Here is a 27,254-nt window from a genome sequence, read left to right as displayed (position 1 = left end):
CATTATTTAATGTCTCTGCTGGAAGTTTCCTTAGTGGAGAGCTTGTTCGCTAAGCACTCTAATATTCTATTAAAAAACTGAATACTCAGACATCAGGTAAATGGAATAAAAAGCTTGAACCGACCAATTGCGCTCTTAATAATTTGAAATTTCAACAACGTCATCTAATCCTACAAAGTACTTTACAAACTTCATGGAACCGATTCACATCTGGAAATCCAGATGTGAATCCGTTCCGTTCTTCGTCTTTTAACTTTATACCGATATTGCAAAGCAGTGCATTCATTTTTGCTGTAACTCTAACTAAAAAAAACTACCCAGCAAATAACCTAACTATCTAACTAACTAAAATAATAAGCTAGCCAACTCGTAAAGAAACCTAAAAAATTTTGCGTGCAAATTAATATTGTTTCAGTAGTTCAGTAGTTCGAGTGCTCAATTATCCTGTATCTGTATTAACTATTTTCCTCCGCGAAACTGGCTAAGACATTTTCCTTTGATGCTAATTTGAAGTTCAAATTAATCGTCAAAATATATTCGTCAACAAATGAGAAATTTTTCAACAACAGATTTACCGTTCGGTATTTGCATTATTTGGCGAATGAAGTGAAAAGATGTGGCTTTACTACTTCAGTTCATTTAATTGGTAAAATTTTAGGTTTTCAATAAAATAATATGTTTAATTTTAGACCGATGTTTCTCAATGAAAATTTTACAATTAAACGTTGTGCCACTCGGGCGCTGTACTCATGAAAAAGATGAATGTATTAGTTTAATCATGTTCTGACTCAATTAAGCTTAATTGGCACTCAGATTTACATTTTTGAGACTAAATTGTCAGTCGCTGGATACTTGAGACGGTACAGCCTGGGGTCGCTGGCTTGTAAAACCAAAAGTGGGCCAAAAAAGCAACTAAAAATAAGACTGATAAAAAATACGAAGCAAAATTACAACGGAAAGGTGGTCCACAACCAGAAATTTTCTCTCATCGATCTGGTTGTAAAAGTTTTGTGTTTTAATAAGCTTGGGAATTGTCGTTAAGCAAGATGCGTAGGAAAATGGTAGGCAAATTTTAAACGCAATATATCTAGGTTAAGCAGGGTGATGATTTTGTAATCAGCCTAAATGAATTGTACTAAGATCTATATAATTTTTTAGGATTCGCTTAGCTGGCGAGAAATTTCACATAAACAATATTGCTCACCTGCAATATATCTCTCAGCACTCAAACAACAATGCAAATTTAAACTTTCATCTTCACTACTACTGTGAACAATCAATATTGGAACCAATTTATTACGCACTTTCACATCACGTAATCAGCGGTCTGTGTCACATTATTATCTTTGCAAAGCTCTATCAAAAACAACAGTTCATAAATTCGATACAGTACGCGATTCATGGAAGAATTCATATTTTACCAAGCAATCAGTCTTCGCTAACACAAATAATAAATTTTAAATTATCTCAATATTATTTTAATGGAGTTCAGCTTTCTTCAAAATAGGTAATTTTACGCTGCAATTCAGGGTTGAAGTTTTAGCACAAATAGTCATTAATAATTTAGAGAAATTAAATCTAAGATTTTATTCCATTTGTGTCACATTATCCAAGCTCGATGTCGCTGGCGACACTGTAAGATAGTTTACTTCGAGGTTACAGCACAAATTCGCAACTGCAACTCAGTGACGTAACGAAGGAAATTGCGATGAGAGCGTTACATAGTAAGTACAATTTGCTAAAGTAACGAAATAAATTACGATGACAGCGTTGCATCAATAACAATAGCTGATTGAAGTAACGAATGGTATAACGATAATAGAGATACTTCGGTAAATAAAAAAAGTAATTATGATAATGGCGTAACATCATAACTACACTGCGGAAACACTAACTTCTAACTACCAAATCTTGCCAGGAAAATTGTAACAGCTTCGCGCTACCCTATTCCTGATGCAACAACAATTGGTGTTCCGCTTCAAGCGTCGGGAACCTAAAATATATTATTCCCTGTGCCCTCTTCACACAGAGGCGATGAATAATTCTGAGCTAATACTGCCTTACTTCTGTCGAGATTGTCGCAGTCTCGCATGAAAGTAGCCGGCTTACAACGCATAGTGTTTAATCTTGAATTGTTATGCAGGATGATAGGATCTACTCGATCTCAGTTCACATTTCCGGTATACGCAACAAGTTAAAACTCTTGTGCTTTGATCTGACTCCAAAAGATCTTGTTATAATAAATAGTCAGTCGTCAAGGATACAAAAATGATTTACACTAATTATTTACTTTATTTCCCTTCAATCTTCAAGCTTCCCAAAGTTGACCATCGAATTTATTATTGTCGTTTGCAACGTTAAAATTTTGCCGTCGTGAAAATCGATTTCGACTGGGAATCAGAGCTACGGGCGGTAAACCGGTAAACTAGCTATGAAAACGCGCTGCACTAAAAAATTTTAAGCTCACAAATAAATATTGGACTACCAAAATATATAACATAATTTCGACTCTACGAACTCCAAAACTTCAACGAAATCAAATCTCACACATAGCCTTCAGAAAATTCCGTAAAATATCAGCAAATAATGTCACTAATGAGAGCTGGAAAAATGTTTACATTGAATTGCGTTGAAGGTTGACAATCAAAATCCCCTCCTCAGGGACAAGCAAAATGCACAACAGATTCCAGACGACTTTTATGGTAGAGAAAAACATGAATTTCCTACACCCACGCTGTCAATGTTTTCTTGCCCGGATGTTGAATGATGCTCCCCTTGCTATCGGTTTTAAAAGACATTCATCCAAGGCACTATTTCCCGTATAAAAATTTAGTTATGCGTGCAAATTAAAACTGACTTCGAAACTTAACAAAATTAAAATTGATGATCATATAGAACACACTTAGAGCATAACGCGTTTTGTATTTTGAGAGAAATATTTGTTTTGTCAATCAAGGCCAGTCTTCCATTTTTTCATCTTCTACGAAAAAAAGTATAAATGAAACGCACGAAAACTTTTACTATAAACAAGAAGCTATAAAATATTGGTAAAGTATCACAGAAACAATTTTATCTACAGCCGGCAAGAACTTGAAGCACAATATCCCTTAGTCATTCTGGTATCGTGCTCGTGGCGATTAAGGAAACAATGTCCATAGAATATTGTCCGTCCTCTTACAGCTCGCCATCACAGGATTCGATATCAAACGCAACCCGCAATCCTTACTTGGATACCGGATCAAACCACGTGAAAATATCCTCGGATGTCGTCAACTGTTCCGTCGATATTGGTTTCCTCGATGACCATTCACGAGTGCAGCAGGGATTGTGATCGCGCAGCAGGGATTGTGATCGCTTTGAAGAGGTTTGTTTTCTTCGCGGAAAGCGGCAATTGCAGTTAGTGGAAATTGAATACTTCGTTGTAATGTGTTGAGGAACAAACAACGCTTCCCTGTCCCTAATCTGGACCTGTGGATAAAAATTATATCTCAATAATTCTTTCATTTGATGAATTTACATACTTTTTAACTTAATTAAACAAAGATCATAACTTTTCTGGCCCTCGTCAGCACTAAACACTAGTCATGCATGCTTGGGTGCGGCATAAAACAACATGCGTTGAGAAAAGGACTTATCGCGGGAAATTGAGTCAGGCTGATGCAGGCAAGCATAAATATCGTAAAAGAATGTCATATAATAATTCTAGTAGACTTACTCTTAAGGATAACATTCGCATCAATCGGCCGAAAAATTTACAAATTTCCAATTGAATGTTGACGCGCTGGGTTCATTTATTCTTATAATCATATATTTTTCTTTAACGTAGTCAGGAATGGTGCTGAAGCTGTCACGAGTATGGAAATAAAGCTTGCCTGCCTTTAGCTGGAGGCGCCTGGGGACCCCGCGAGCCTCGATAGCAAAATATCGCATTATCACTGCCGCCCTGGGGAGCATGAGTCCATGAGGGAAGGAGAGAAGCATAAAAAATATAACTCAGTACTCACTGCAGTGAGTGACAGAGAGCGCATTTTCTCGTCGACGAAAACGTGAAGTCATGGACGGACAGACGGACGGACATGGAGAGCTCAATTGCGCCTTTTTTTTGCATAAAAGAGGAAATGCGATAAAAAAAGCGCACAATTAAACTAGCTTATCATAAGAACTGCACTCAGTGATGAATATTTCTGAAGAAGAAATAAGGAATCTATCCAAGCATTTTAGATTTTATTCCTGGGAACTATACAAAAATATATTAGTTTCAAAGAATATAAAATAAAAGGCATTGACCTAGACGTGTCCGACAGAAATCCTGACGAAAGGAACCTACAGTAATCAATCTCTCCCTAGGGGAGTATATTGCTCCATAAAAGGAACACCGCACAGACAGACGATATAAGTCAGGAATATAGCCGGCAATAATTGCCTGTTAATGATTTATGGGCTCGCATAACGTATACCTGGTCGTGCATGGTGCAGTGTAACAAACATGAATGTCACGAACCTGATCATTTTGTTGCAGAAGGTCGATACTATAGTTCTTTTCGTCCTGAAGTCATATATGTGGTTAAAAATATCTTGGACTTATTTCAGTTCCTCTTTCTAAGATCTAACTAACCTGTAACTAAGAGCTGCTAACATTTTCAATCTTATATTTTTAAACTGCCCTTCAAAGCTTTTCTGTTTGGATGCTTTTGCTCAGAAATCAGGAGACATTACGTCATTATCAGCCATTTCTACTTGAATATTAAACAATTTAACTGTGAAAATATTTTATAAAGGCCTCCCACACTCACCATTCCAACAGAAAGGAATAAATTTTATTAATTAAAAACAGGGAATGGTTTCATGTCAATGATCAGGGCCCCGACCTTAACGCCTGTGAAATTCAAAGTGAAATTCACCAAAGCTACACAATACATGCTTCAGCTCTCGACTAAGTACTGTGACAACTTTGTTAACGATTTTGTATGCATGGCACTCAAATAGTTTAAATACAACTTTTACGAGAATGTATTATTCTCTTTACATTGTATTATGTAGCAGTCGAGGGCGTTGGTTAGATGAACGGACTGGAAACTTAAGGATCTCCACGGGAATCTCAAAGGAATTACTTACGTTTAAGAATTAGATTGAAATAACGACGTTAAAAATTACAATTTTTAAATGATTGTTAATACAGAAGTTCTACCAATTTATTCAACAAAAGACTATATTTCTAATCGGCTGGTGCCTGTTTGCAGACATAGTCGCAAGTTTAGTTTTTGTTCTTGATGGGTAAAGTTTTTATATCATTTTAAATTGCTTTAAATCTACCAACAGTAAACAAGGAAATATTTTTAAATGCGATCATATTGGCCTCCATGTAAGAAAAAAAAACGCCAAAGAGAATACGGATTTTTTGTAGTAAAATACTATTTTAAACTTGGTTATATTTTTTCTGTAATTAAAATATGAAAAATGGTCATGGTAAGGAATATAAGTATTTTTATTTTACTTTTTAAATATTAAGAATTTTTAAACTTTGCTTAATTTCTGCAAATTGGTCTCACCAAATTCATTCAATTCCTGCGTCATTATGAAAATGGATACTAACTACGATGTCAAGTTAACAGGTCGCGGCTCGTCGTCACCAGATGGCGCTCGGGCTCATGTGAATAATTGATCTCATTAGGAAATAAGCTGATTATCTTAGCGGGCTGACCACGGCAGTTAGCTGCTAGCGCCCTAATTTTACACCTCTTTTAATTTTTCCACGTTCATCATTTCTCGGAATTTTTCATAATTTCGGGATGAAACTTCGGGACGGCGGTTGAAAAAAAATCTTTAATTTATTACTTCACCTTATTTGAACTCACAGGTTTTGTGGTTTGTATTTACTCATGAATTCGATTAGGAATTAATGTGTATAAAATCAATTGATGGCTTTTATTTGTAAAAATCACTTTATTGGTACATGCTTGCTTTCATTATTTAAGTGTGGTCATTCATTTAGCGATAGTAAAATTTTGTTTTGGACGCTAGTCTTTTGTGTATACAAGCATGTACAAATGACTATCGTCCAAAACGAAATTATACTATTGCTAAATGAATGACCACACTTAAATCATGAAAGCAAGCATTTACATAAAACGAGTTTTGTTCTACAAAATAACTTTGTAATCAGAAAGTTCACAATAGAACAGTCGTTCTGATTCCAAACTTTTATTTGTTTCTTTAATGGTTGGAAAAAATTTGAGTGTTTAAAAATTAATAGTTAAATTACCTAAACGACAATAAATAATAATTAAGTTGAATAAGAGTTAGTGTTGTTTTCAAATACATTCGCTCCGAATTAAATGTCCAGGATCGCGGAAGCTGCGATCCAGAACAGGATCTGCTTAATTTAAACAGCTAGCGATCCATGATAGGAGGGATCACTCTAGGGGTTCACCATCTCATTAATGAAGGGGAGCAAACTTTGAGACGGAAGTTTCGATAACAGAGTTTCATGAATGCTCGTGATTGATGGATGTTTTCAAACACAATTATAATTTTCAAAGTATTGTTTTTACAGTTTATGAGTCATTTGACGTCATAAAATGCCTGGCAAATTTGTCCTTGTCATGAAGAATTCTCCGTTTTTGTGGTCCTCGACGACAACTTCATTTTCTGAACGTCTTTCAATTTTCTTCTTATATGAGCCTCGTGAGGCAGTAAAGTCCACCTTTCTACCCTGAGTGAATAGTAATACTTCTCTGTAATAGACTGCAGGCCGTAAAAACAAACATTTGGTCACAAAAGCCATCACGCGCTTCCTGAGATCATTTGCAAGTCAACTGAAACTTGTTAATAAATTAAACCTAACTGCCTGTTGAAGAACTACATTCTGGTATCCATTTGCTACCAAGATGCAAAATTTGTTTTTTATATATCAACTGAAAATCATTTACATTTTTGCTGTGCCTTACCCGCAGCTGGGGTATCGAAAAGGAACATACAAAAGGCGGTTAAAATTTTCACTCCCGAGTCCCGAATAGAATTGCAAATTCCATTTTTCCGTCGAAACGCTCCTAATTTTTTCATTGAGGCCATCATCAAATTTTAACCTTAAAACGTAGCAACAAAATTCCTATGTTATTCAGTTATTTGGCGTTCAATCTCAAGCTGATTTGCAGGCAAGTGAACACTTATAATAGAGACTTGGGTAGGAATTTCTCATGCATACGAAATGACGGCGAGAGGGACGCTGGCAACGGTTAAGTTTTTATAGCCATTAAAAGTATAGTTTGCACATCGGTGCTGACGTGGCGTGAGGTGCCTATTGCTCAGGCCCCTAGCAACGGATAAGTTTTTATAGCCATTAAAAGTATAGTTTGTACGTCGGTGCTGTAGAGTGGGCTGCCTCCGGGACCGTGTATTCCAAGTACTTGTTTGGACGGATCATCACGTGCTCCCTGGAACAGGGACGTGCCACGACTTCTGTCATCCATTGTGACCTATTTGATTGGGCACTCAGCTTGTATGATCATCCTATTGTTTCTAGCAATACCGTTTTATTATTGTTCTTGTTTAATCAATTAGTTTTGGTGGCTGATGTCTGTTGCACCCGAGTAGCGAACCCGATGAAGTGTAAGACTTCATTACAAAGTAGAGTGTAATTTTGAGGCCCACAATACTACTCCACTTTAGTATCATATCAGTTACGTTTTAACAGAATAACAAGTTTATGAAATCAAACATAAATATAGCTAAACCCAAGCCAATGAACAGCGGATCTGAGTTCAGTATACCAAACCTCTTCGTTGATTGCGATGCCCAGACCAGAATTCGCGTGCGCTGCCCAGACTGCGAATTCGATTGATTTAGATTTTTAATAATGTAGCTTCATTCAGTAAAATGCACATAATCATATATATTGAAACTTGATCGCAGAGCAAACGCAAGTTTAAAATCTTAATATTCTTTGGGATGTCGGCGTCTCGACTCATCTCAGTGCGTCTTATTCTCTCTTGAAAATTTTGCCGCGGGATTGTCGGAAGCTCATTACTGTTGCTACTTTTAATTTGGAGAGACGTGGTTATATGCGCTTACAAGTTTGTGTAAAAAGTCTGGGGGAACTTGCAATCTTGTTTCTTAAACTGGCTTTAGTGCATGATTGTGCGCCACGCCGCGCGAGTCTTGTAGAAAAATGTGAGATATTGCCAGAGCACACGTAAGTCATGTACATAGGCTGCTCGGCTACGACTTGAAGCAATTATGGTGATATTATGAGATTTTTAATTGGGAGCATTTTTTTATCAATCAAACACGATTCATATATTGAATGAAAAATATTACTTGAAACCACACTTTTATTTGAGATCACTAGATCACCACTAGATCATTTCTTCACCAAGAGATACAGTACAATTATCAAGAATTTCTAATTGAACAAAGAGTATAAAAAATTCCTGCCTTTTTAGAATTTGGGAAGATATGCTATGTTCAATTTATACAGAAACATGGACGAGTGCATGTTTTAAAAGTGTAGAATTCGGTACCACAGTGTAAAATGTTGTACCTCAGGTTTGATATCAGTGTAGAATGTTGTACCTCAGGTTTAATAACAGTGTAGAATGTCGTACCTCGGGTTTAATAACAGTGTAGAATATCGTACTGCAGGTCTACGAAAGGTTTAAAATTACGTGACTCTGTTAGATGGTTCAACATATTTAACCTGCAAAGCAATCCGTATTCGTTGATGATGCGCTGATGTAGTACTAGCTGATTTAAAATGTGTGGGCTCGGCCTGATAATAAAATCTGAGAAATCATTATTAATGTCTCTGCTGGAACTTTCCGGAGTGGAGAGCTTGTTCGCTAAACACTCGACTATTCTATTAAAAAACTGACTTCTCCAAATTTAATTAAATAGAATAACCCGCTCGAACCAACCACGTGAATCTGAATTTAGACGCAAGACCTTCTTAAATGTAAATATTATAGAAAGCTTTCGTTCCTAATAATTTGGAATTTCAGCAACGCCATCTAATCCTACAAAGAAGTACTTAACAAACCTTTCATGGAACCGATTCACATCTGGAAATATAAGTTTCCGTTTTCCGTCTTATAACTTTATTGCGATATTGCGGAGCATTAGCTGCCTAACCAATCTTATTCATTTGCTGCTGAAACTCTAACTAAATAACTACCAAGCTAATAACTTAGCTATCTAAGTAACTAAAATAAGAAGCTAACCAACCCGTAAAGAAAGGTACAATTTTTTTCGCGTGCAAACTAATATTGCATGATTATTATGCGCAATTATTCTGTATCAGTATTAACTATATTTATCCGTGAAACTGGCTACTACATTTTGTTATAATTCTAATTGGAAGTTCAAAATATTTGTCAAAATATATTCGTCCACAAATGAGAAATTGTTCAACAGCAGATTTACCGTTCGGTGTTTGCATTATTTTGCGAATGAAGTGATAAGATGTCGCTTTACTAATTTACTTTATTTAAGCGATAAAATTTTAGGTGTTCAATGAAATAATATGTTTATTTGTAGACCAATATTTCTTAATGAAAATTTTGCAATTAAATATTGTGCCGCTCGTGCGCTGTACTAATGAAAAAGATGAATGTATTAGTTTAATCATGTTCCGATTCAATTAAGCTTAATTGGCTCTCAGATTCCCATTTTTCGAGACTAAATTGTCAGTCGCTGGAAACTTGTGACTGTGCAGCCAGGGGTCGCTGGCTTGTAAAACCCAATGTGCGCCAAAAAATCAACTAAAAATACGATTGATGAAAAATAAGAAGCAAAATTACAACGGCTGCGCAAGAAAGATGGTCCACAACCAGAAATTTTCTCTCATCGATCTGGTTGTAAAAGTTTAGTGTTTTAATAAGCTTGGGAAATGTCGTTAAGCAAGATGCGTAGGAAAATGGTAGGCAAATTTTAAACGCAATGTATCTAGGTTAAGCAGGGTGATGATTTTTTAATCAGCCTAAGTGAATTGTACTAAGATCTATATAATTTTTTAGTATTCGGTAAGCTGGCGAGAAATTTCATATAAACAATATTGCTCACCTGCAATATATCTCTCAGCACTCAAACAACAATGCAAATTTAAACTTTCATCTTCACTGCTACTGTGAACAATCAATATTGGAACCAATTTATTACGCACTTTCACATCACGTAATCAGCGGTTTGTGTCACATTATAATCATTGCAAAGCTCGATAAAAAAAACTGTTCATAAATTCGACACAGAACGCGATTCAAGGAAGAACTGATATTTTACCAAGCAATCAGTCTTCGTTAACACAAATTATAAATTTTAAATTATCTCAATATTATTGTAATGGAGTTCAGCTTTCTTCAAAATAAGTAATTTTACGCTGCAATTCAGGGTTGAAGTTTCAGCACAAATAGCCATTAACAATTTAGAGAAATTAAATCTAAAATTTCATTCCATTTGTGTCACATTATCCAAGCTCGATGTCGCTGGCGACACCGTAAGATAGTTAGTTTACTTCGAGGTTACAGCACAAATTCGCAACTGCAACTCAGTGACGTAACGAAGGAAATTGCGATGAGAGCGTTACATAGTAAGTACAATTTGCTAAAGTAACGAAATAAATTACGATGACAGCGTTGCATCAATAACAACAGCTCATTGACGTAACGAATGGTATAACGATAATAGAGATACTTCGGTAAATAAAAAACGTAATTATGATAATGGCGTAACATCATAACTACACTGCGGAAACACTAACTTCTAACTACCAAATCTTGCCAGGAAAATTGTAACAGCTTCGCGCTGCGCTTTCCTGATGCAACAACAATTGGTGTTCCGCATCAAGCGTCGGGAACCAAAAACTTATTATTGCCTGTGCACTCTTCACACAGAGGCGATGAATAATTCTGAGCAAATACTGCCTTACTTCTGTCGAGATTGTCGCCGTCTCGCATGAAAATAGCCGGCTTACAATGCATTGTGTTGAATCATGAATTGTTATGCAGGATCTAACCGACCTCAGTTCACAATTCCGGTGTTCGCAGCAAGTTAAAACTCTTCTGCATTGGTCGTCAAGAATACAAAACCGGTTTACAGTAATTATTTTCTTCATTTCCCATAAATCTTCAAGCTTCCCAAAAGTTGACCATCGAATTTATTAATGTCGTTTTCAACGTTAAAATTTTGCCGTCGTGAAAATCGATTTCGACTGGAAATAAGAGCTACGAGCAGTGAACTAGCTACGAAAACACGCTGCACCGAAAAATTTAAAGCTCATAAATAAATATTGGACTACCATAATATCTAACATAATTTCGACTCTACAAACTCCAAAACTTCAACGAAATCAAATCTCACACATAGCCTTCAGAAAATTCCGTGAAATGTCAGCAATTAATGTCACTAATGAGAGCTGGAAAAATGTTTACACTGAATTGCGTTGAAGGTTACAATCAAAATCCCCTCCTCAGGGACAAGCAAAATTCACAACGGATTCCAGACGACTTCTATGGTAGAGAAAAGCATGAGTTTCCTACACCCACGCTGTCGATGTTTTCTTGCCCGGATGTTGAATGATGCTTCACTTGCTTTCGGTTTTAAAATACATTCATCAAAGGCGCTATTTCCCTTATATAAATGTTGCTATGCGTACAAATTAAAACTGACTCTAAAACTGAAAATAATTAGAATTGATGAACATATTGAACACACGTAGAGCATAACTCATCTTGTATTTTGAGAGAAATATTTTCTGTCAATCCAGGGCAATCATCCATTTTTTTATCCTTTACGAAAAAGTAAAAATGAAACGCATTAAACCTTTACGATAAATAAGAAGTTGTAATACTTGTAAAGTATCACAGAAACAATTTAGTCGACTGCGGCAATAACTTGAAGCACAATATCCCTTAGTCATTCTGGTATCGTGCTCGTGTTGCGGGAGAGTGGGCAACACATATGGGCTACCCCAACGGGATAGTTAGATAGAATGAACAGACTATAAATGCAAGCATGAACTATATATTTAACGATCAATATGTATAAATAAACAGGCAATTTCATGAGAAGTACACCAATAATCATATGTAGCCATCAGACCGGAAATGTCAAGTTGAACTAAGGTATGCTTACAGCTCGCCATCACAGGATTCGATATCAAACACAACCCGCAATCCTTACTTGGATACCGGATCAAACCATGTGAAAATATCCTCGGATGTTGTCAACTGTTCCGTCGATATTGGTTTTCTCGATGACCATTCACGAGTGCAGCAGGGATTGTGATCGCTTTGAAGAGGTTTGTTTTCTTCGCGGAAAGCGGCAATTGCAGTTAGTGGAAATTGAATAATTCGTTGTAATGTGTTGAGGAACAAACAACGCTTCCCTGTCCCTAATCTATAGGCCTGTGGATAAAAAGAATATCTGAATAATTCTTTCATTTGATGAATTTACATACTTTTTACCACACTTCTCCAGCTTTAACTTCACTTCTTGTTGTTTATTTGTTTATCTGTCTGCTACAAATCTTATAATCGATATTTAACACGCTTCTACCTTTCCCGTCGATCTGAAATTTTGCACACTTGCGTAAAGTTGGAGACAATGCATGAATCAATTGACAGAATAAATAATTTTAAGAATTAATAAAAATTTAAATTTTAAAAATTAAAAAAATTTTGTCTTCTACAAATCTTATAATCGATATTCAACATACTTCTACCTGTCCAATCGATTTGAAATTTGCTACACTTGCGTAAACTTGGAGGCAATGCATGAATCAATTGACAGAATAAGTAATTTGAAATATTTTTTTTTTATTAAAAAAATTTTAAAATTAATTTTAGTTACATTTGATAATAAAATTATAAATTCATTGTACGTGTGTAACATTGGAGACACTGGATTTTTTAGAAGTGTTGTCTATGAAAATTGATTTTTAAACGCATATTAACTTAAACTAAGACCAAGACGTTTTTGGCCCTCGTCAGCACTTAACACTCTTCCTGCATGCTTGGGTAGGACACAAAATAACATGCGTTGAGAAAAGGACCTATCGCGGGAAATCGAATCAGGGTGATGCTGACAAGCATGAATATGGATAAAATATCATATAATAATTCTAGTAGACTTACTCATATATAGGTAACATTCGCATCAATCGGCCGAAAAAATACAAATTTCCAATTGAATGCTGACGCGCCGGGTTCATTTACTCTTATAGTCATATATTTTTCTCCAAAGTAGTCAGAAAGGTGCTGAAACTGTCACGAGTATGGAAATAAAGCTTACCTACCTTTAGCTGGAGGCGCCTGGGGACTGCCGAAAACCTCGATAGCAAAATGTCGCATTATCACTGCCGCCCTGGGGAGCATGAGCCCATGAGGGAAAAAGAGAAGCATAAAAAAATATAACTCGGTACTAACTGCAGTGAGTGACAGAGAGCGCATCTTCTCGTCGACGAAAACTTGAAGTCACGGACGGACAGACAGACAGACGGACGGACGGACGGACGGACAGACGGACATGGCGAGCACAATAGTGCATTTTTTCCATAAATGAGAAAATGCGCTAAAAATAGCACAATAAAACCAACTTATCATAAGTACTGCACTCAGTGATAAATATTTCTGAAAAGAAATAAGGAATCTATCCAAGCATTTAGGATTTTATTATGGGAACTATCCAAAAATATGTTAGTTTAAATAAAATAAGAGTACTGACCTAGAGATGTCCAACAGAAATCCTGACGAAAGGAACCTCCAGTAATCAATCTCGCCCTAGGGGAGTATATTGCTCCATAAAAGGAACACCGCACAGACAGACGCCATAAGTCAGGAATATAGCCGGCAATAATTGCCTGTTAATGATTTATGGGCTCAACATAACGTATACCTGGTCGTGCATGGTGCTGTGTAACAAACATGAATGTCACGTACCTGATCATTTTGTTGCAGAAGGTCGCTTGTATAGTTTTTGGCGTCCTATAGTCATATATGTGGTTAAAAATATCATGGACTTATTTCAGTTCCTGTTTCTAAGAGCTAACTAATATGTAACTAAGAGCTGCTAACATTTTCAATCTTATATTTTCAAGTTGTCCTTGAGAGCTTGTCTGTTTGGATGCTTTTGCTCAGATTTCGGGAGACAATTGCACGTCATTATCAGTCATTTCTACATGAATTTTCAAGAATTTAACTGTGAAATTCAAAGTGAAATTCACCAAAGCTACACAATATGTACATGCTTCAGCTCTCGACTAAGTGCTGTGACAACTTTGTTAACGATTTTGTATGCACTTTCACTCAAATAGTTTAAATACAACTTTTACGAGAATGTATGAGTATTATTCTCTTCACATATAGCAGTCGAGGGCGTTGGTTGGATGAGCAGTGTGGGAACTCAAGGAGCTTCTCGGGAATCACAAATGAATTACTTACGCTTAAGAATTATTTTGAAATAACGACATTGAAAATGACAATTTTTAACTGACTGTTAATATAGAAGTTCTACCAGTTTATTAAATAAAATACTATCTTTCTAACCGGCTGATGCCTGTTTGCGGACATGGTGGCAAGTTTTGTCTTCGTTTTTGATTGGTAAAGTTTTAAAATAATTTTAAATTGCTTTAAATCTACTTACAGTAGTCATGCAAATATGTTTAAATGCGTACATTGGCCTCCATGTAAGAAAAAACCGTCCAACAAAATATGTTTTTTTAATCCAATTTTCACTTGATTATATTTTTTCTGTAATTAAAATATCAAAAATGGTCATGGTAAGGAATATAAGTATTTTTATTTTACTTTTTAAATATAAAGAATTTTTAAACTTTGCTTATTTTCGGCAAATTAGTCTCCATTCATTCAATTCGTGAGTCAGTATGAAATTGGATGTTAACTACGATGTCAAGTTAACAGGTCGCGGCTCGTCGTCACCAGATGGCGCTCGGGCTCATGTGAATAATTGATCTCATTAGGAAATAAGCTGATNTGCTGTGGCGTGAGGTGCCTGTTGCTCAGGACGCTAGCAACGGGTAAGTTTTTATAGCCATTAAAAGTATAGTTTGTACATCGGTGCTGCTGTGGCGTGAGGTGCCTGTTGCTCAGGACGCTAGCAACGGGTAAGTTTTTATAGCCATTAAAAGTATAGTTTGTACATCGGTGCTGCTGTGGCGTGAGGTGCCTGTTGCTCAGGACGCTAGCAACGGGTAAGTTTTTATAGCCATTAAAAGTATAGTTTGTACATCGGTGCTGCTGTGGCGTGAGGTGCCTGTTGCTCAGGACGCTAGCAACGGGTAAGTTTTTATAGCCATTAAAAGTATAGTTTGTACATCGGTGCTGCTGTGGCGTGAGGTGCCTGTTGCTCAGGACCCTAGCAACGGGTAAGTTTTTATAGCCATTAAAAGTATAGTTTGTACATCGGTGCTGCTGTGGCGTCAGGTGCCTGTTGCTCAGGACGCTCGCTGCTGCAGGTGTTGGACAGTTAGCTCCATGTTTCTTCTAGTTTAATGCGGAAGCTGTTTCTTTGGCAGTGACTTGAGAAAGCAACCATAGCTGGAATATATCCAAAATGACCGGATCGTTGTGAACATTATTTCAATAATTTATTAGCTTTCCTACCAATAATGAGAACAGCTATCTAGGTGATATTAAAAATTTTCATATTTTATAGCTTGCAATGGTTAGTATTTAATTAATTTGCTAATTTTATTGATTTCAAAATAAATTAATTGATGGTGACGACAGAACTGTAGGTGAGGCGTTAATTCATTGAAATGTTGTCGAGGTTGTTAAATATTCCGCTTTAAGCGAGTGCGTCAATATTTTTCCCTATCCAGAATTTTCTTTCAATTTAGAATATACAATCATGTTTGTGATGATTGCGCTTTGCTGGCGAATAATATGATTCTTAGAAGCATGAACAAAACCTCGTTGAGCAGCATCCCTTATATAAAGGCGGTCTAAGAACGCTGAATCGTCCAAGAAGAAACCAGTGGCCACGCTCCGTGTTAACACTTCAATCTTTAGTGTTTGCTGAGAAAAACGGCATGAAATTACACAGTTGCAATTATCTTCGCGATAAATGTCTCGTGTAGTGTTCTTGTTAGGAAAAAAATGGATTAGCCTGATGAAAAACCGACGCCCTTATATGACACAGTATTATTTATTTTAATGACTTTATAGTGACTCTGAAGATTTTGGTAACAATGTTAGATCAGTGAAAAATTTCCATTAATCATACATTATTCTCCTAAAATTTTAAATTTCAAAAAAATTCTAATCTCGTTCTTATAAGTTCAAATAATTTTATTCTGGTGTAAGAAAAAAATTCTATCAAATTTCGAAATGGGAGTTATTTTGGTAAAATGATAGTTATTTATGGTTGACAATTATAAACATTTCGGTGACGTTATATTCACAGCAAAGTCAGGCTACCATGAGCGTAACTAATATTCCTAAAGTAATTTTCATCGAAGTGTTGAGCAGTACTTGAAAAAAGTGGGAGTGATAAATACTTCAACAAGTGGCTAAAATAGAACGAATCATTTAAGTTAACATCAGTAAATGTTTTGTTTAGTTTCCGCTTCTATAACCAGCGTTGTTTTCAATGTGGTTCAATAAACAAAAATCTGAACCCCATTCACATCGGAAGAATCAAATGTCCGTTGAGGTTGAGGTAATCAAAAGGTAAATGAAATCTCAAACTCAACAACCGTGGAGTTTTTACTAAGCCTCTGCAGAAGACTCCTACTTATAACATAGCGAGAGTTTCGACGAATTACTGGTTATTCATTTTTCTTAGATCCGAATAGTATTCATACCTCACATAGTCTGCAAATTATTTTTCTGCTGTCGAGTACCTTTTAAACATAATGTATGAATTTATTGAAATAAAACTCTGCTAACTGAATTAAAAATGCTCCTTTCAGCATAAATTTATGCCAAACTTTTCACAATAATTATGACCTGTAATATCTATTATGAATCTAATTTCTGAACACATTTCAAAATTGATAACATATTATACATTTTGATTGAACATATTGATAACTCTGAACATATTGAAATTGATGAACAAATTTCTAAATTAGCATAATTTTGTTTCCATGTCAAAAACATCTAGTAATTTTTCTTATTCAAGGGTAAAATTCTGACGTTCAGGTGAACAAATTAAAAATTCTAAACCTATTTCTTGAGGAGTTTTGAAAAAGTGTCTGAAATTATTTAGCGGTTTGCTTTATAACCGATAACAACCGCGACTGAACTCGGATCTCCACCTAACTCGAGAAATATGTTAATTTTACACGCGCACATAGAATATTATAATTCAATGGAGATGGGTTTAGTTGTATCATAATTTGTCAATTAATCAATTACTGCCGCGAATGAACCTGGATCTCCACGAAACTCGAAAAAATCAGATCAGTACTTACTGCAGTGAGTGACCGAGCGCGTTTTCTCGTCGACGAAAACGTGATCGAAGTCACGGACAGGCGGACGAACGGACATGGCGAGTACAGTAGCGCCTTTTTTTTCATAAATGAGGTAATTCACTAAAAAGGGCTGATTTTCTACGTGCGCAGTGGCTGTAATGTTGTAGAGCAACTTAATTAATAAATTATATGAAAATAACGATAACGTAATCCGCAAATAATTAGTTTTAAAATTAATGTCCAAATCCCTATAGATTCCCGCCACGTGCACGACATGTCTGGATCAAAGGGACAACAATCGAGCGCAACTTGAAATGAGCTTCCCCTCCAGCGCTCCCATTAGCAGCAGCTGCTGTGATGGATGATTGTTCTTTGAACAATATTACATGCGAGGACGATTTCAAAATGTTCACTGAAATATTATTTGAGCGCTGACATTTGGAATGAACCCCATTTTGTATCTGTGGCATTGAGCTCACTACCAACTGTTGTTAATAATATAGTGCATTAATAACAGTTAGCGTGGCTATTTTTGGGCATCAACAGTTGTGTTTTGGGGCGAGAGGCAGAAAAATTATTTCTTATGGCCACAAAAATATCATCTATATGAAGTCCCCCTACAATCATTTGCTGATTATTAAATCCATATAGTTTCATTCATAACGTACTGCAGGTACGGCAGTTCGATTCCAGCGAAATCTAATATTTGTATTATTTTTCTCTACATTTATGTTTCTTTTTTTTATCCTTAAAACGTTTTATATTTTAAAGCATACTATTATTCTATTCCGTATTCAATAAAATAATATTACATTCCACAAAAATTATAGTTCGAATTAGTTCAGCGACTCAGTTTTTCAATTATCCAGTTTCTGCTAAACTCTTCAGTTACATTGCGATTATTTAAGGGGAGTACATTTAAGAGACACTTTAAACTTCAATTATTTCCTTGAAAACGCTACCTTGAAAAATTACACTTTTGTTAATTCGAATATTCATAATGCCCCATGACGCCGCAACACAGATACCACGAAAAAGATGGGTCGGATCTGAGTATACATAAGCACTACCTCTGAAATTTAATAAATTTAACTTAAATGCATATGATCGGGTTGGTATCAGTCACGCTGCAAGTGTGTTTAGAAAGTGAAAATGTTCTTGTTTATGTGTTAGAGAGTACTTAAGAGTCACCTGATGGCATTTCGTGCACAATTGTCAGTGAAACTGTTACTTAAATGATCGCTCCATGCCCAATTGTTCCCCATAAGTAACTTACTATGAATCGGCTTTTCAAAAACCAATTATATTTGGGTTTAATGCTTCACGCGCTTTCATTGTACGAAAAATTGCCTTTCCTTTTTCTTCCCTTCTAGCAATCTCCCGCAAGATATTTCTCTAAATTTCGCCAAAGATTTAACTGTGGTGATGCCAAGCAGCTCTCTGTTGTCAAAGAACTGCAAAAACTTCATCAAGCCTCGCAGTGCACTCAAGAACTTCCCGAGAAATATCAAGTAAAACCACATCTTGCGCGCAGCTATTTACAGCTTACACCTCAAGAAATACATGCAAAATGCAATGCAGCAGCGTCAGCAGAGGCTCTCATGGCGGGTAATGAGAAAACTTTGCGGCAGTTGCATCGTTCACGGATACGCGCTTTGATTCCAGTATCGTCGTGATTGCCACGAAAGTTTCTCAAGCCTTAAATGGCCCCTAGATTTGACGTCATCATAACCTTTTCCAAGTTAGAATCGTAAATTTATTGTATAATCTCGCATGGTCATGTAATATTGTTAATTGTGGATCTAAACAGAGAATTAACAATTAAATAAAATACGTATACAGATATTTACAGTTGATATTGACATATTGATGATACACGAGACAATATCTTACAATTTTATTTATTTATACCTCAGTTGTAATAGTATACTTATACGTAGTAGTGGCACATCACTTCTTATTTTGATGTCACTGTAACTCCGCTTCCCGTCTGCTAATTCGTTGCCGTTACATGTTCGCCTCATTTCTTGTTCGTATATAACGCCATTGCATCGACGCAAAAAATACAAGGTAATTCATGGAAATTTCCTGATTTGAAAGGTCAATAAAAATAATAACTGGTGAAGATTTAATTACAATATAAATTTTATTGAAAAATACAATATCAGAATTTATGTAACATATAGTTTTAAAGATGACATCAGACAAATGACAGCCCCCATCGTCAATGCATTCAGTTAGTCGATTTTTGAAGTTCCATTCAACTCGCTGAAGCACATTGACGGGTATGTTAGGCATGGCTTGGCGTATGTTGTTCTTCAAATGTGGTAGGGTCCTTGGAAAGTCATTGTAAACAATTGATTTAAAGATAACTTACCCCAAATGTGTTCACCCACATAACAATCGATTTCCGATCAGGAACCCGACCTGAAGAACGAACACGGAACTGAGTACGGAATGCTCGTTGAGTAGCGATAATGGAACGACCACTAGAAATGTACGTCTTGACAGCAAACGCATGCTGCTCCCTTGTCCAATACATAGTGGCAACTGACTAGGCGGGACACAAATTCATGACCATGCTTCTCAAATGCCTTATTCCTACAAATGGCAGCTTGGCTCGAAACACAAAACAGAAAGTTCCCGTGAATCACTCTGTAGAACACCGTAGTCAATATAATGCCGTAATATTGACACATCACTTCTGACCATGTGATGCCATTGAATCGGCACAACACTTATATCAATGTGATGTCACATCGACGCACCATTTCGGCCCATGTGGTGATGTTGAATCTGCACAACACTTATATCAATGTGATGTCACACTGACGCACCATTTCGGTCCATGTGGTGACGTTGGAACGCCGTATTTTTTCCAGCCCAAATTCCCAATACATTTTAGCTTAGCGACACGACGGTCGTTACTCTCATACCATGCAGGCACCTGAGTTGGAAAGCCAATTTGTGTTGCTCGTTAGGATTCTGTTCTGCGCTTAAATGATTTTCCATGTTTTGACTCCACTGAATGTTATGAATGTGTTGGCCGATCGCTTGCGTAATTTATGAGTTAACATTGACTTTCGTGATGGTGCAGAGTCGCATGCATTACATTAGATCAGACTCCAGGCAATTGACATTTGTAAACTCTTTGGCTTTCCAAGAGCAAATTTTTCTTTTATGTAGAAAGAAGTTATTTAAACATTTGTCAATAATCTGCTAAGCATTCACCTTCGATTTCAACTTAGGGAATTAAAATCATTCAGATCAGCATTAATATTGAAGTGTCTGCCCTTGCAGACCTTGAACTCAGTGGTATTCCTCATAAGAGAAAATGATTCCTCAAGCTGTGTGAATTATTCAGCGCCTCAGACAGTAGCCGAGATCGCAATCAAAGGTGCAGGCCCTCAATATTCTTCCGGCCTATTAATAATTACCATGATTGAGATTTTGAGCTGTCTTCGTTCAAAATTAATGTTGTTCTAGTCCTGAAATACGGCATAATAATTGCAATAAATGAAATAGGAATAATGCTGCAAATTTAATATGATTTCATAATGTAAAAATCTCCGCTCAATATTACAAGGTCACCTTCAACAGCAAAAATGTAAGTAAAACTTTTAAATATTTAAAACTATGCATTATTAACAAAAGCTACATCTGAGTTACGACAGATTTGGTACGTTGAATTACATGCAAGACAACTGCTCTGAAGCATTTCTTCAAACACGGTTCATAACCTTTTTTTAATTGCATTCACCTATTAAACCCGTAAATAACCCTTAAATTACTATAAGGAGCTAATGACATTAATGTATAAATAGACCGCATGACGACTGGTCGATTGTCGGGCAGAGAGATATCAATATACAAGTATAAGATTGAAAATCTAAATTTTGAGAATAATTTGAGATCAGAAAATAATTGAGAATAGTTTGAAAAACAAAACAAAGCTGATTTTGGTATATTATGGTTATATCCATTAACATTTCGATAAGTGGAAAGAAAGACTCGGTTATTTGTTAATATATTACTGTNATTGAAAAAAAAGCCATTGAGGTCGCGTAATTTATGGTACGAAGCCACTTTTGTTTGATATCGAAGAGCCAATATTGCCATTCATATCGTCCTTGAGTCAGTGCGGTAGAAAATTGAGCTTCATTATTGGATTCAAGAATCTATTACGAACACAAGAAGCTTTCGCTTATTTGCATCGTCAATCGGCCCACGGTATCCAATAAAGTTAGAGAAAAAGTTTATACAGAAAAGTCTAAACTTGAGCTGATTTGAAGTTTCTAACTTGAGGAAAAGACTCGTACTCTAATACTGATTAATTTTTCCACAAGTTTAACAGCTTCGATAACGCCTTACTTCACTCACAAAGCATAATTTACAACCTAAAACGCGTAAATCACGTTTTCCATCGATGTATTATTTTTTGTTGTGCATGCTTTATAATTCTCCTGAATCATCACACATTTTTTTGTGAGTATTCGACGGAAACTCTCATTAAATTCTCATCATGTCCGAATTAACCCAGCTTCATGTGACGAAGCCCGAAATTCTGACGGAAATATACTGCACAGGGATTGCATTATTTTGAATTCCCACCGTATCTCCCGGTCATACTGCCAGCACCAATAGTTTCTTTAAACTTATATCATGTACAAGGTTATGTCAGGGAGATCAAACAGCTGTTCATCTGAACACTTGCTGCCACATCTGTTGCACGAAAGCGAGGCGCTATGTTACCAGGAGAGCTGCAGAGAATGTATGAATGGACATGTAAGAGCACAGTTTTGTTACGTCAAATTTAAAGTGAGTCTATATTGACTCCTAAAAAAATCATTGTCGCATTCCTTCTCAAAGGACATTTGTTTTAATTTCGAGTGGAATACTAATTCTACTAGATAATTCATATTAATATTAAGAGCCAATAATGCTCTTAATTAAATTGAACCAATAATGCTTTTGTTTATAGAAATAAATAATTATTAATATTAATAATATTATTAATAATATTATTTATATTAAATTATCTAATAATATTAATTATATTATTATTACTATTATTATTTATAATAAATTAATTATTAATATTAATAATAGTAATAATTAAGCCAATAATGCTTCTCTTGTCAGCTTTCCGAGGAGAAGGAATGAGCGGGTTAATTGACATGAGCGGGCTCATACGTTATATTGTTGGGTGTTCTGTTTAATCTCCGTTTACAAGCGTCCCTTTCTTCCGACCTGATGTATGGCAACATCGGTAGCATCGTTTAATGACATTGTACGACTGTTGGTGATTATGTTATTCAACTCCTTTAGATATAGAGCCTATTTACTTAGTAGACTGATCGCCCTCAAAAATATGGCTTTTGAAAGGTGAGAGGCTGATCGAAAACTGGCAGTGTGGAAATGGGGAGCAGAAAGAAAATAATCAAATTGGTTTTTAATTTGAATGTATTTTTGACCGTTTAATTCGTACATGGATAATGCTACGGAACTATTATTTTGAATGACATTTTAAACGCAAAAATTTGTTTTTAAATTATTTTTCTTTTATAATCCATTCAATGAAATATAGTTCTTCTTTTTGCTTGACAATTTAATTTAAATTGTGTTTAACAATGCACGTTTTATTTGAAAATCATAATAATTTAGTTGGAGCGAAAAAAGCTTCTCATATCCAAGCCAAATTTAAATTTAACTTTTTTAGCCAGATTTTAATTTAAGAATTGAACTTAATTTGACGAAGGGAGAGTTCAGTGTTGTACAAAATACGGAATTAATATTCCTAGTTGTATAAGGAAAATAGTTTTAAAATCTTTCAACTTGGACATTTCAATATAAATGTACAATTATCTGTAAACCTTGAAATTTGAGTGAGAAATCGAATTGTCACATGAGCTTAAAAATAAATATTTTCGATCAAGATCTCCATCGACTTGTTTAACCGAAGGAATTCTCACTCACGTGATAACGGTCGAGTGCAATGGCCGTGATGGATATGGTGGAGACGAAGATGGACGTGGCCTGCAGAGTGCCCACCAGCTTGCACAAGAAGGGGGTGTCCCCGAGCGGCCAGTATTGAGGGACGATCTCGAGCAACGTGAGTGGAGTGGTGGCCAGACAAAGCACCAGGTCTGAGATGGCCAAGTTGATGATGAAGACATTTCTGGCGGTCCTCATGGCGGGCTTCCTGATGACGGCGAGCACGACGAGCGAGTTGCCTGCTACACCCACGGTGATGACGGCGCCGTAAACGAGCAGAAGAGCGGCGAGCAGAGCTCCGTCGAGCCGTAAATTGCGCTCGAACTTCAGGATCAAGTCAAAGTTCAGGCCACCGCTCGTGTTCCACAGAACGCTCAAGTTGCGCGACAGGTTCAAGTCGCTCGCGTTCATCTCACTGACCTGCCGGTCTCCCAGAAACATTGCCATGCTCGGCGGTAGCGACATGTTGCCCGAAATAATGTTGATTTCGTCAGTTACAAGAGCCATTGAAGACCACAAAAAGAGTTAATCCTGTTAAACATGTAACATAATCGCTTCATTACGGTAATGTTAGGCACTCAAGAAGTGATTGATGTAAGGGTACAAGAAACTTGCATGATGATTGACAGAATTGCGTCCAACCAAGTTTTCTGCACTAGACAAGATAGCAAATCGCAATACCGCAGTATAAGCTACAAAAAATTACACAACTATAGCCAATCGAAGATATTGATAGCAGAAATAGAGACAAATTTATCTAACTTGACACTTTATTTTGGCTCCATTAATTAATCTAGTAGAACAGATTAGTTTCTAGGTAAAGATATAATTAATTTATTAGAAACAAAGTACTATCACGATCAAATTTCATGGTGGTAACAAAATAATTTGGCGATGTTGACTTTCACTTGAACTATTGCCGCATGACACTTGTTATTAATCCCACGTGTGCAAGCAGTTGCACCTTCAAATGAAGTTAGTCGTTAAACACAAGACTGCAGTTCCTGCACTATGGCATGATTGCTATAGATTAAATACATGACCAACAACTTCCAGTGTCTTCAAATTAATACTTGAACAAACAGCCAAATAATGATAACACAGTTAAAAAACACCGATCATACAAAATTAGCTAGCTTCCTGGGGGGAATTATTAAACCATTTTTGAATCTATCATTTGAATCATTTAATAATAACCGCCCATTTTACAAGACGACGTGAGGAAGTTTTCTCGCTCGGGCTCATCGTTGATTAGGACGAACTTTTTAAATTTAATTTTGCCCCTAAGTTTCATAACGGGAGAATTATTGCGATACCCCGCAAGCCGATCACATACCGGAACAGAGCGAAGTTCCCATTATGAGATATTTGTGATCAAAATTACACTACGGTCAGCTCATGAATATTTTGACTCCACGGGATGGTAATTTGGTCGCTTGGACGTGCATATATGCATGCAAATTGTAGTATATGAGTTAATACAAAAACAGAGAAGTTGCACTTTTTCATTACTATGTTTGAATTATTAACTATGTACATAGCCATGATGACAAAGATTTACCTTCACGTTAATTTACTTATAGCGAATTCTAGGAAGTTAGAAAAATATTCCTATACGGATGCTACAGCCGCTCTGATACCTCGCACTCAATGAAGGCTGTTGCTGATCAAGTTAAAATCATTGCAATACCGCGTGTGTGACATTTCTGAGAAGTTCTTTCATTCCTTGCTCAATCATTGCTTTCATTCATTACAAATATCGGGTTACCTACCAATTCCCATCATATCTTGTGCGTATGATACAAGGATAAAATGCTTGGAGTTGTGGGATTAACAACTAGAAAGCAGCATGGCGTGAGTCTTCATAAATAGCCACCCTGACTCACGTCCTCGCTCCTTCATGCAACAGTTATTGTGTAATCCACGAATCACATGTGGAATCTGGTATAAAAATGCATACTATTCAGAATTAGATATTAATTTTTGATGAAAAAGAGATAATATAATTTCATGCATGATATTTTTTAAAAACTCAAGCAACGTAATTCAAAATTATTTTAGCGCCATAAAGTTTTATCAGTCGTACACAAACCTCCTAATGTGAGCGGTTACAATAGCAATTTAGAGGCCGCTTGTGAATAAACTGAATTAAAAACACTGAAATAATACACTCAAATAACTGCTAGACAACCTTTTTTGTTGGCCCTGACCATTCAACTTCATTGCAGGCTTGCAAACATTAATTTTAATGCTACAAAATTTATGCGTCACATTTTATATAAATTCGTTTAAGTTTCACTTTAAGTCGGTGCAGAGTTAAAAACATAACACGGGAGCACGACTCAATGCTAGTTATCAATGCGAGTTTTCAGCACCAATTGCGAGTTCAATCCCAATAGTGTTTAAACATTCATATTTTCAATCTACAATTGAATAAACGAGTTCTGTTTTCAAAGATCCAAATGAGAGCTTCTCGGCACTGGGTTTATTGCAAGTCCGTGGCTGCGTTGCTCACTGAGAGACTCTTCCTCATCCTAACCTTCTCCGGCGCCCGGCTATGAATGACTGAATGGACAGTTAGACGCCTCACGCCGGCCGGACTGTTGACTTACCAGACAACTGCTCCTCCAATACTAAAATAAAAAAAGTAAAGATCAACAACGCTAACTAAGCTCAAATTAAATGATTATGCTACAATTAATAATATATATATATATATATATAATTTAGTGCAATTTGTTTGTGTAAAATAAGCCTAACACATTGTTTTTTGCATTGAACTATAACCAACACAGAAAAACTATCAATTTCCGATAAACAATTTTTTGGATAAAGACTGGCCAAAATAAGTGATTTCGAGTTTTCGGATCATTATTAGCACACCCACCAACGAATATTTCAATCATCGTATAAGTGGTAAGTGATACACAATGTAATACCCACTTCTTCACCAGTATTCTAAAATCAAAGCAATAAACTGGATGGGTGGCCAAAAAACAACTTTCGAGTTTCAATCTGCCCTTCTAAACACTCTTAATTAGAGCTTACCTAATGACCTAATGATCCTAACGTTTATTCTACTTATTTATTTGCATAGCTTAGCTAGAGCCCTATAGTGAAGCCATATAGGAGAGTAACTCTGCAGATAACGTTAATTTTATGCACATTTTTAAATAAGAAATGGGACCGTCGCAACTTTCGAGTAGCTTAAGGTGCTTCTACACGAGTATTAGCTGCGAGTATTCGCTGCGAGTTTGCACACTCCCAGTTTTGCCGGCTTAAAGCCTCTACACGAGGAGAGTAAACACGAGGGTGGCCCAGTGGTTACAGTTCAGAGTATCATGATTGGAGCAGAGAGGCGCGGGTTCGATCCCAGCTCTGTGTGCCAGTTTCTGGTCAGTATCGGCAAGGAGGCCGGGCGGTTAAGCATAACAGAATTGTAGCAGTGGGTTGCGAGTTCGAGACCGCAAAATGTTGCAAACGTTCTGCGATGTTAAGAATCGGCGACAGGCCTACGGCCTACAAAACGCTGAAACCGTTATTATTATTATTATTTGGTAAACAGTTAACAGTCCGCACTCACAGCCACTGCTCACAGGTGCCAGTGCGTCGTTGCAAGCCGTCGAGTGAGGTCAGACTGCATGGTGGAATAAGGAACATATACATAACGGTAATGACGAATTCGAGGAGGCGTTTTGATGAAGCAGTTGGTGGTATAGTTACCACTCTTGCTTAGGAGGCGAAAAACTTCGTAGAGTGTGAGAGAGAAAGACACCTAATAAGGTCTCGTTTGAGTTCCACAATACTGCTTTCACCATTAGTTTTTGTTGTAATA

At 36.4% G+C, this 27,254-nt stretch overlaps 1 protein-coding gene across 1 annotated transcript; it reads right to left on the bottom strand.

Moving 5' to 3' along the window:
* Positions 1 to 23,377: 23,377 nt before the first annotated feature.
* LOC108668413 (neuropeptide F receptor-like) lies at positions 23,378 to 23,884 on the bottom strand. The gene has a single exon (XM_018155639.1). It carries the CDS (start codon positions 23,882 to 23,884, stop codon positions 23,378 to 23,380), a length of 507 nt encoding a protein of 168 aa, XP_018011128.1.
* Positions 23,885 to 27,254: the final 3,370 nt, after the last annotated feature.

Source organism: Hyalella azteca, unplaced genomic scaffold (genome assembly GCF_000764305.2).
Source record: "Hyalella azteca isolate HAZT.00-mixed unplaced genomic scaffold, Hazt_2.0.2 contig12850, whole genome shotgun sequence".
Taxonomy (NCBI): domain Eukaryota; kingdom Metazoa; phylum Arthropoda; class Malacostraca; order Amphipoda; family Hyalellidae; genus Hyalella; species Hyalella azteca.
The sequence above is the reverse complement of the archived record's forward strand: the minus strand, read 5'-3'. Positions and strand labels throughout refer to the sequence as shown.

Coding starts and splice junctions, on each gene's coding strand:
- LOC108668413 (XM_018155639.1), bottom strand. CDS start 23,884: ATGTCGCTACCGCCGAGCATGGCAATGTTTCTGGGAGACCGGCAGGTC.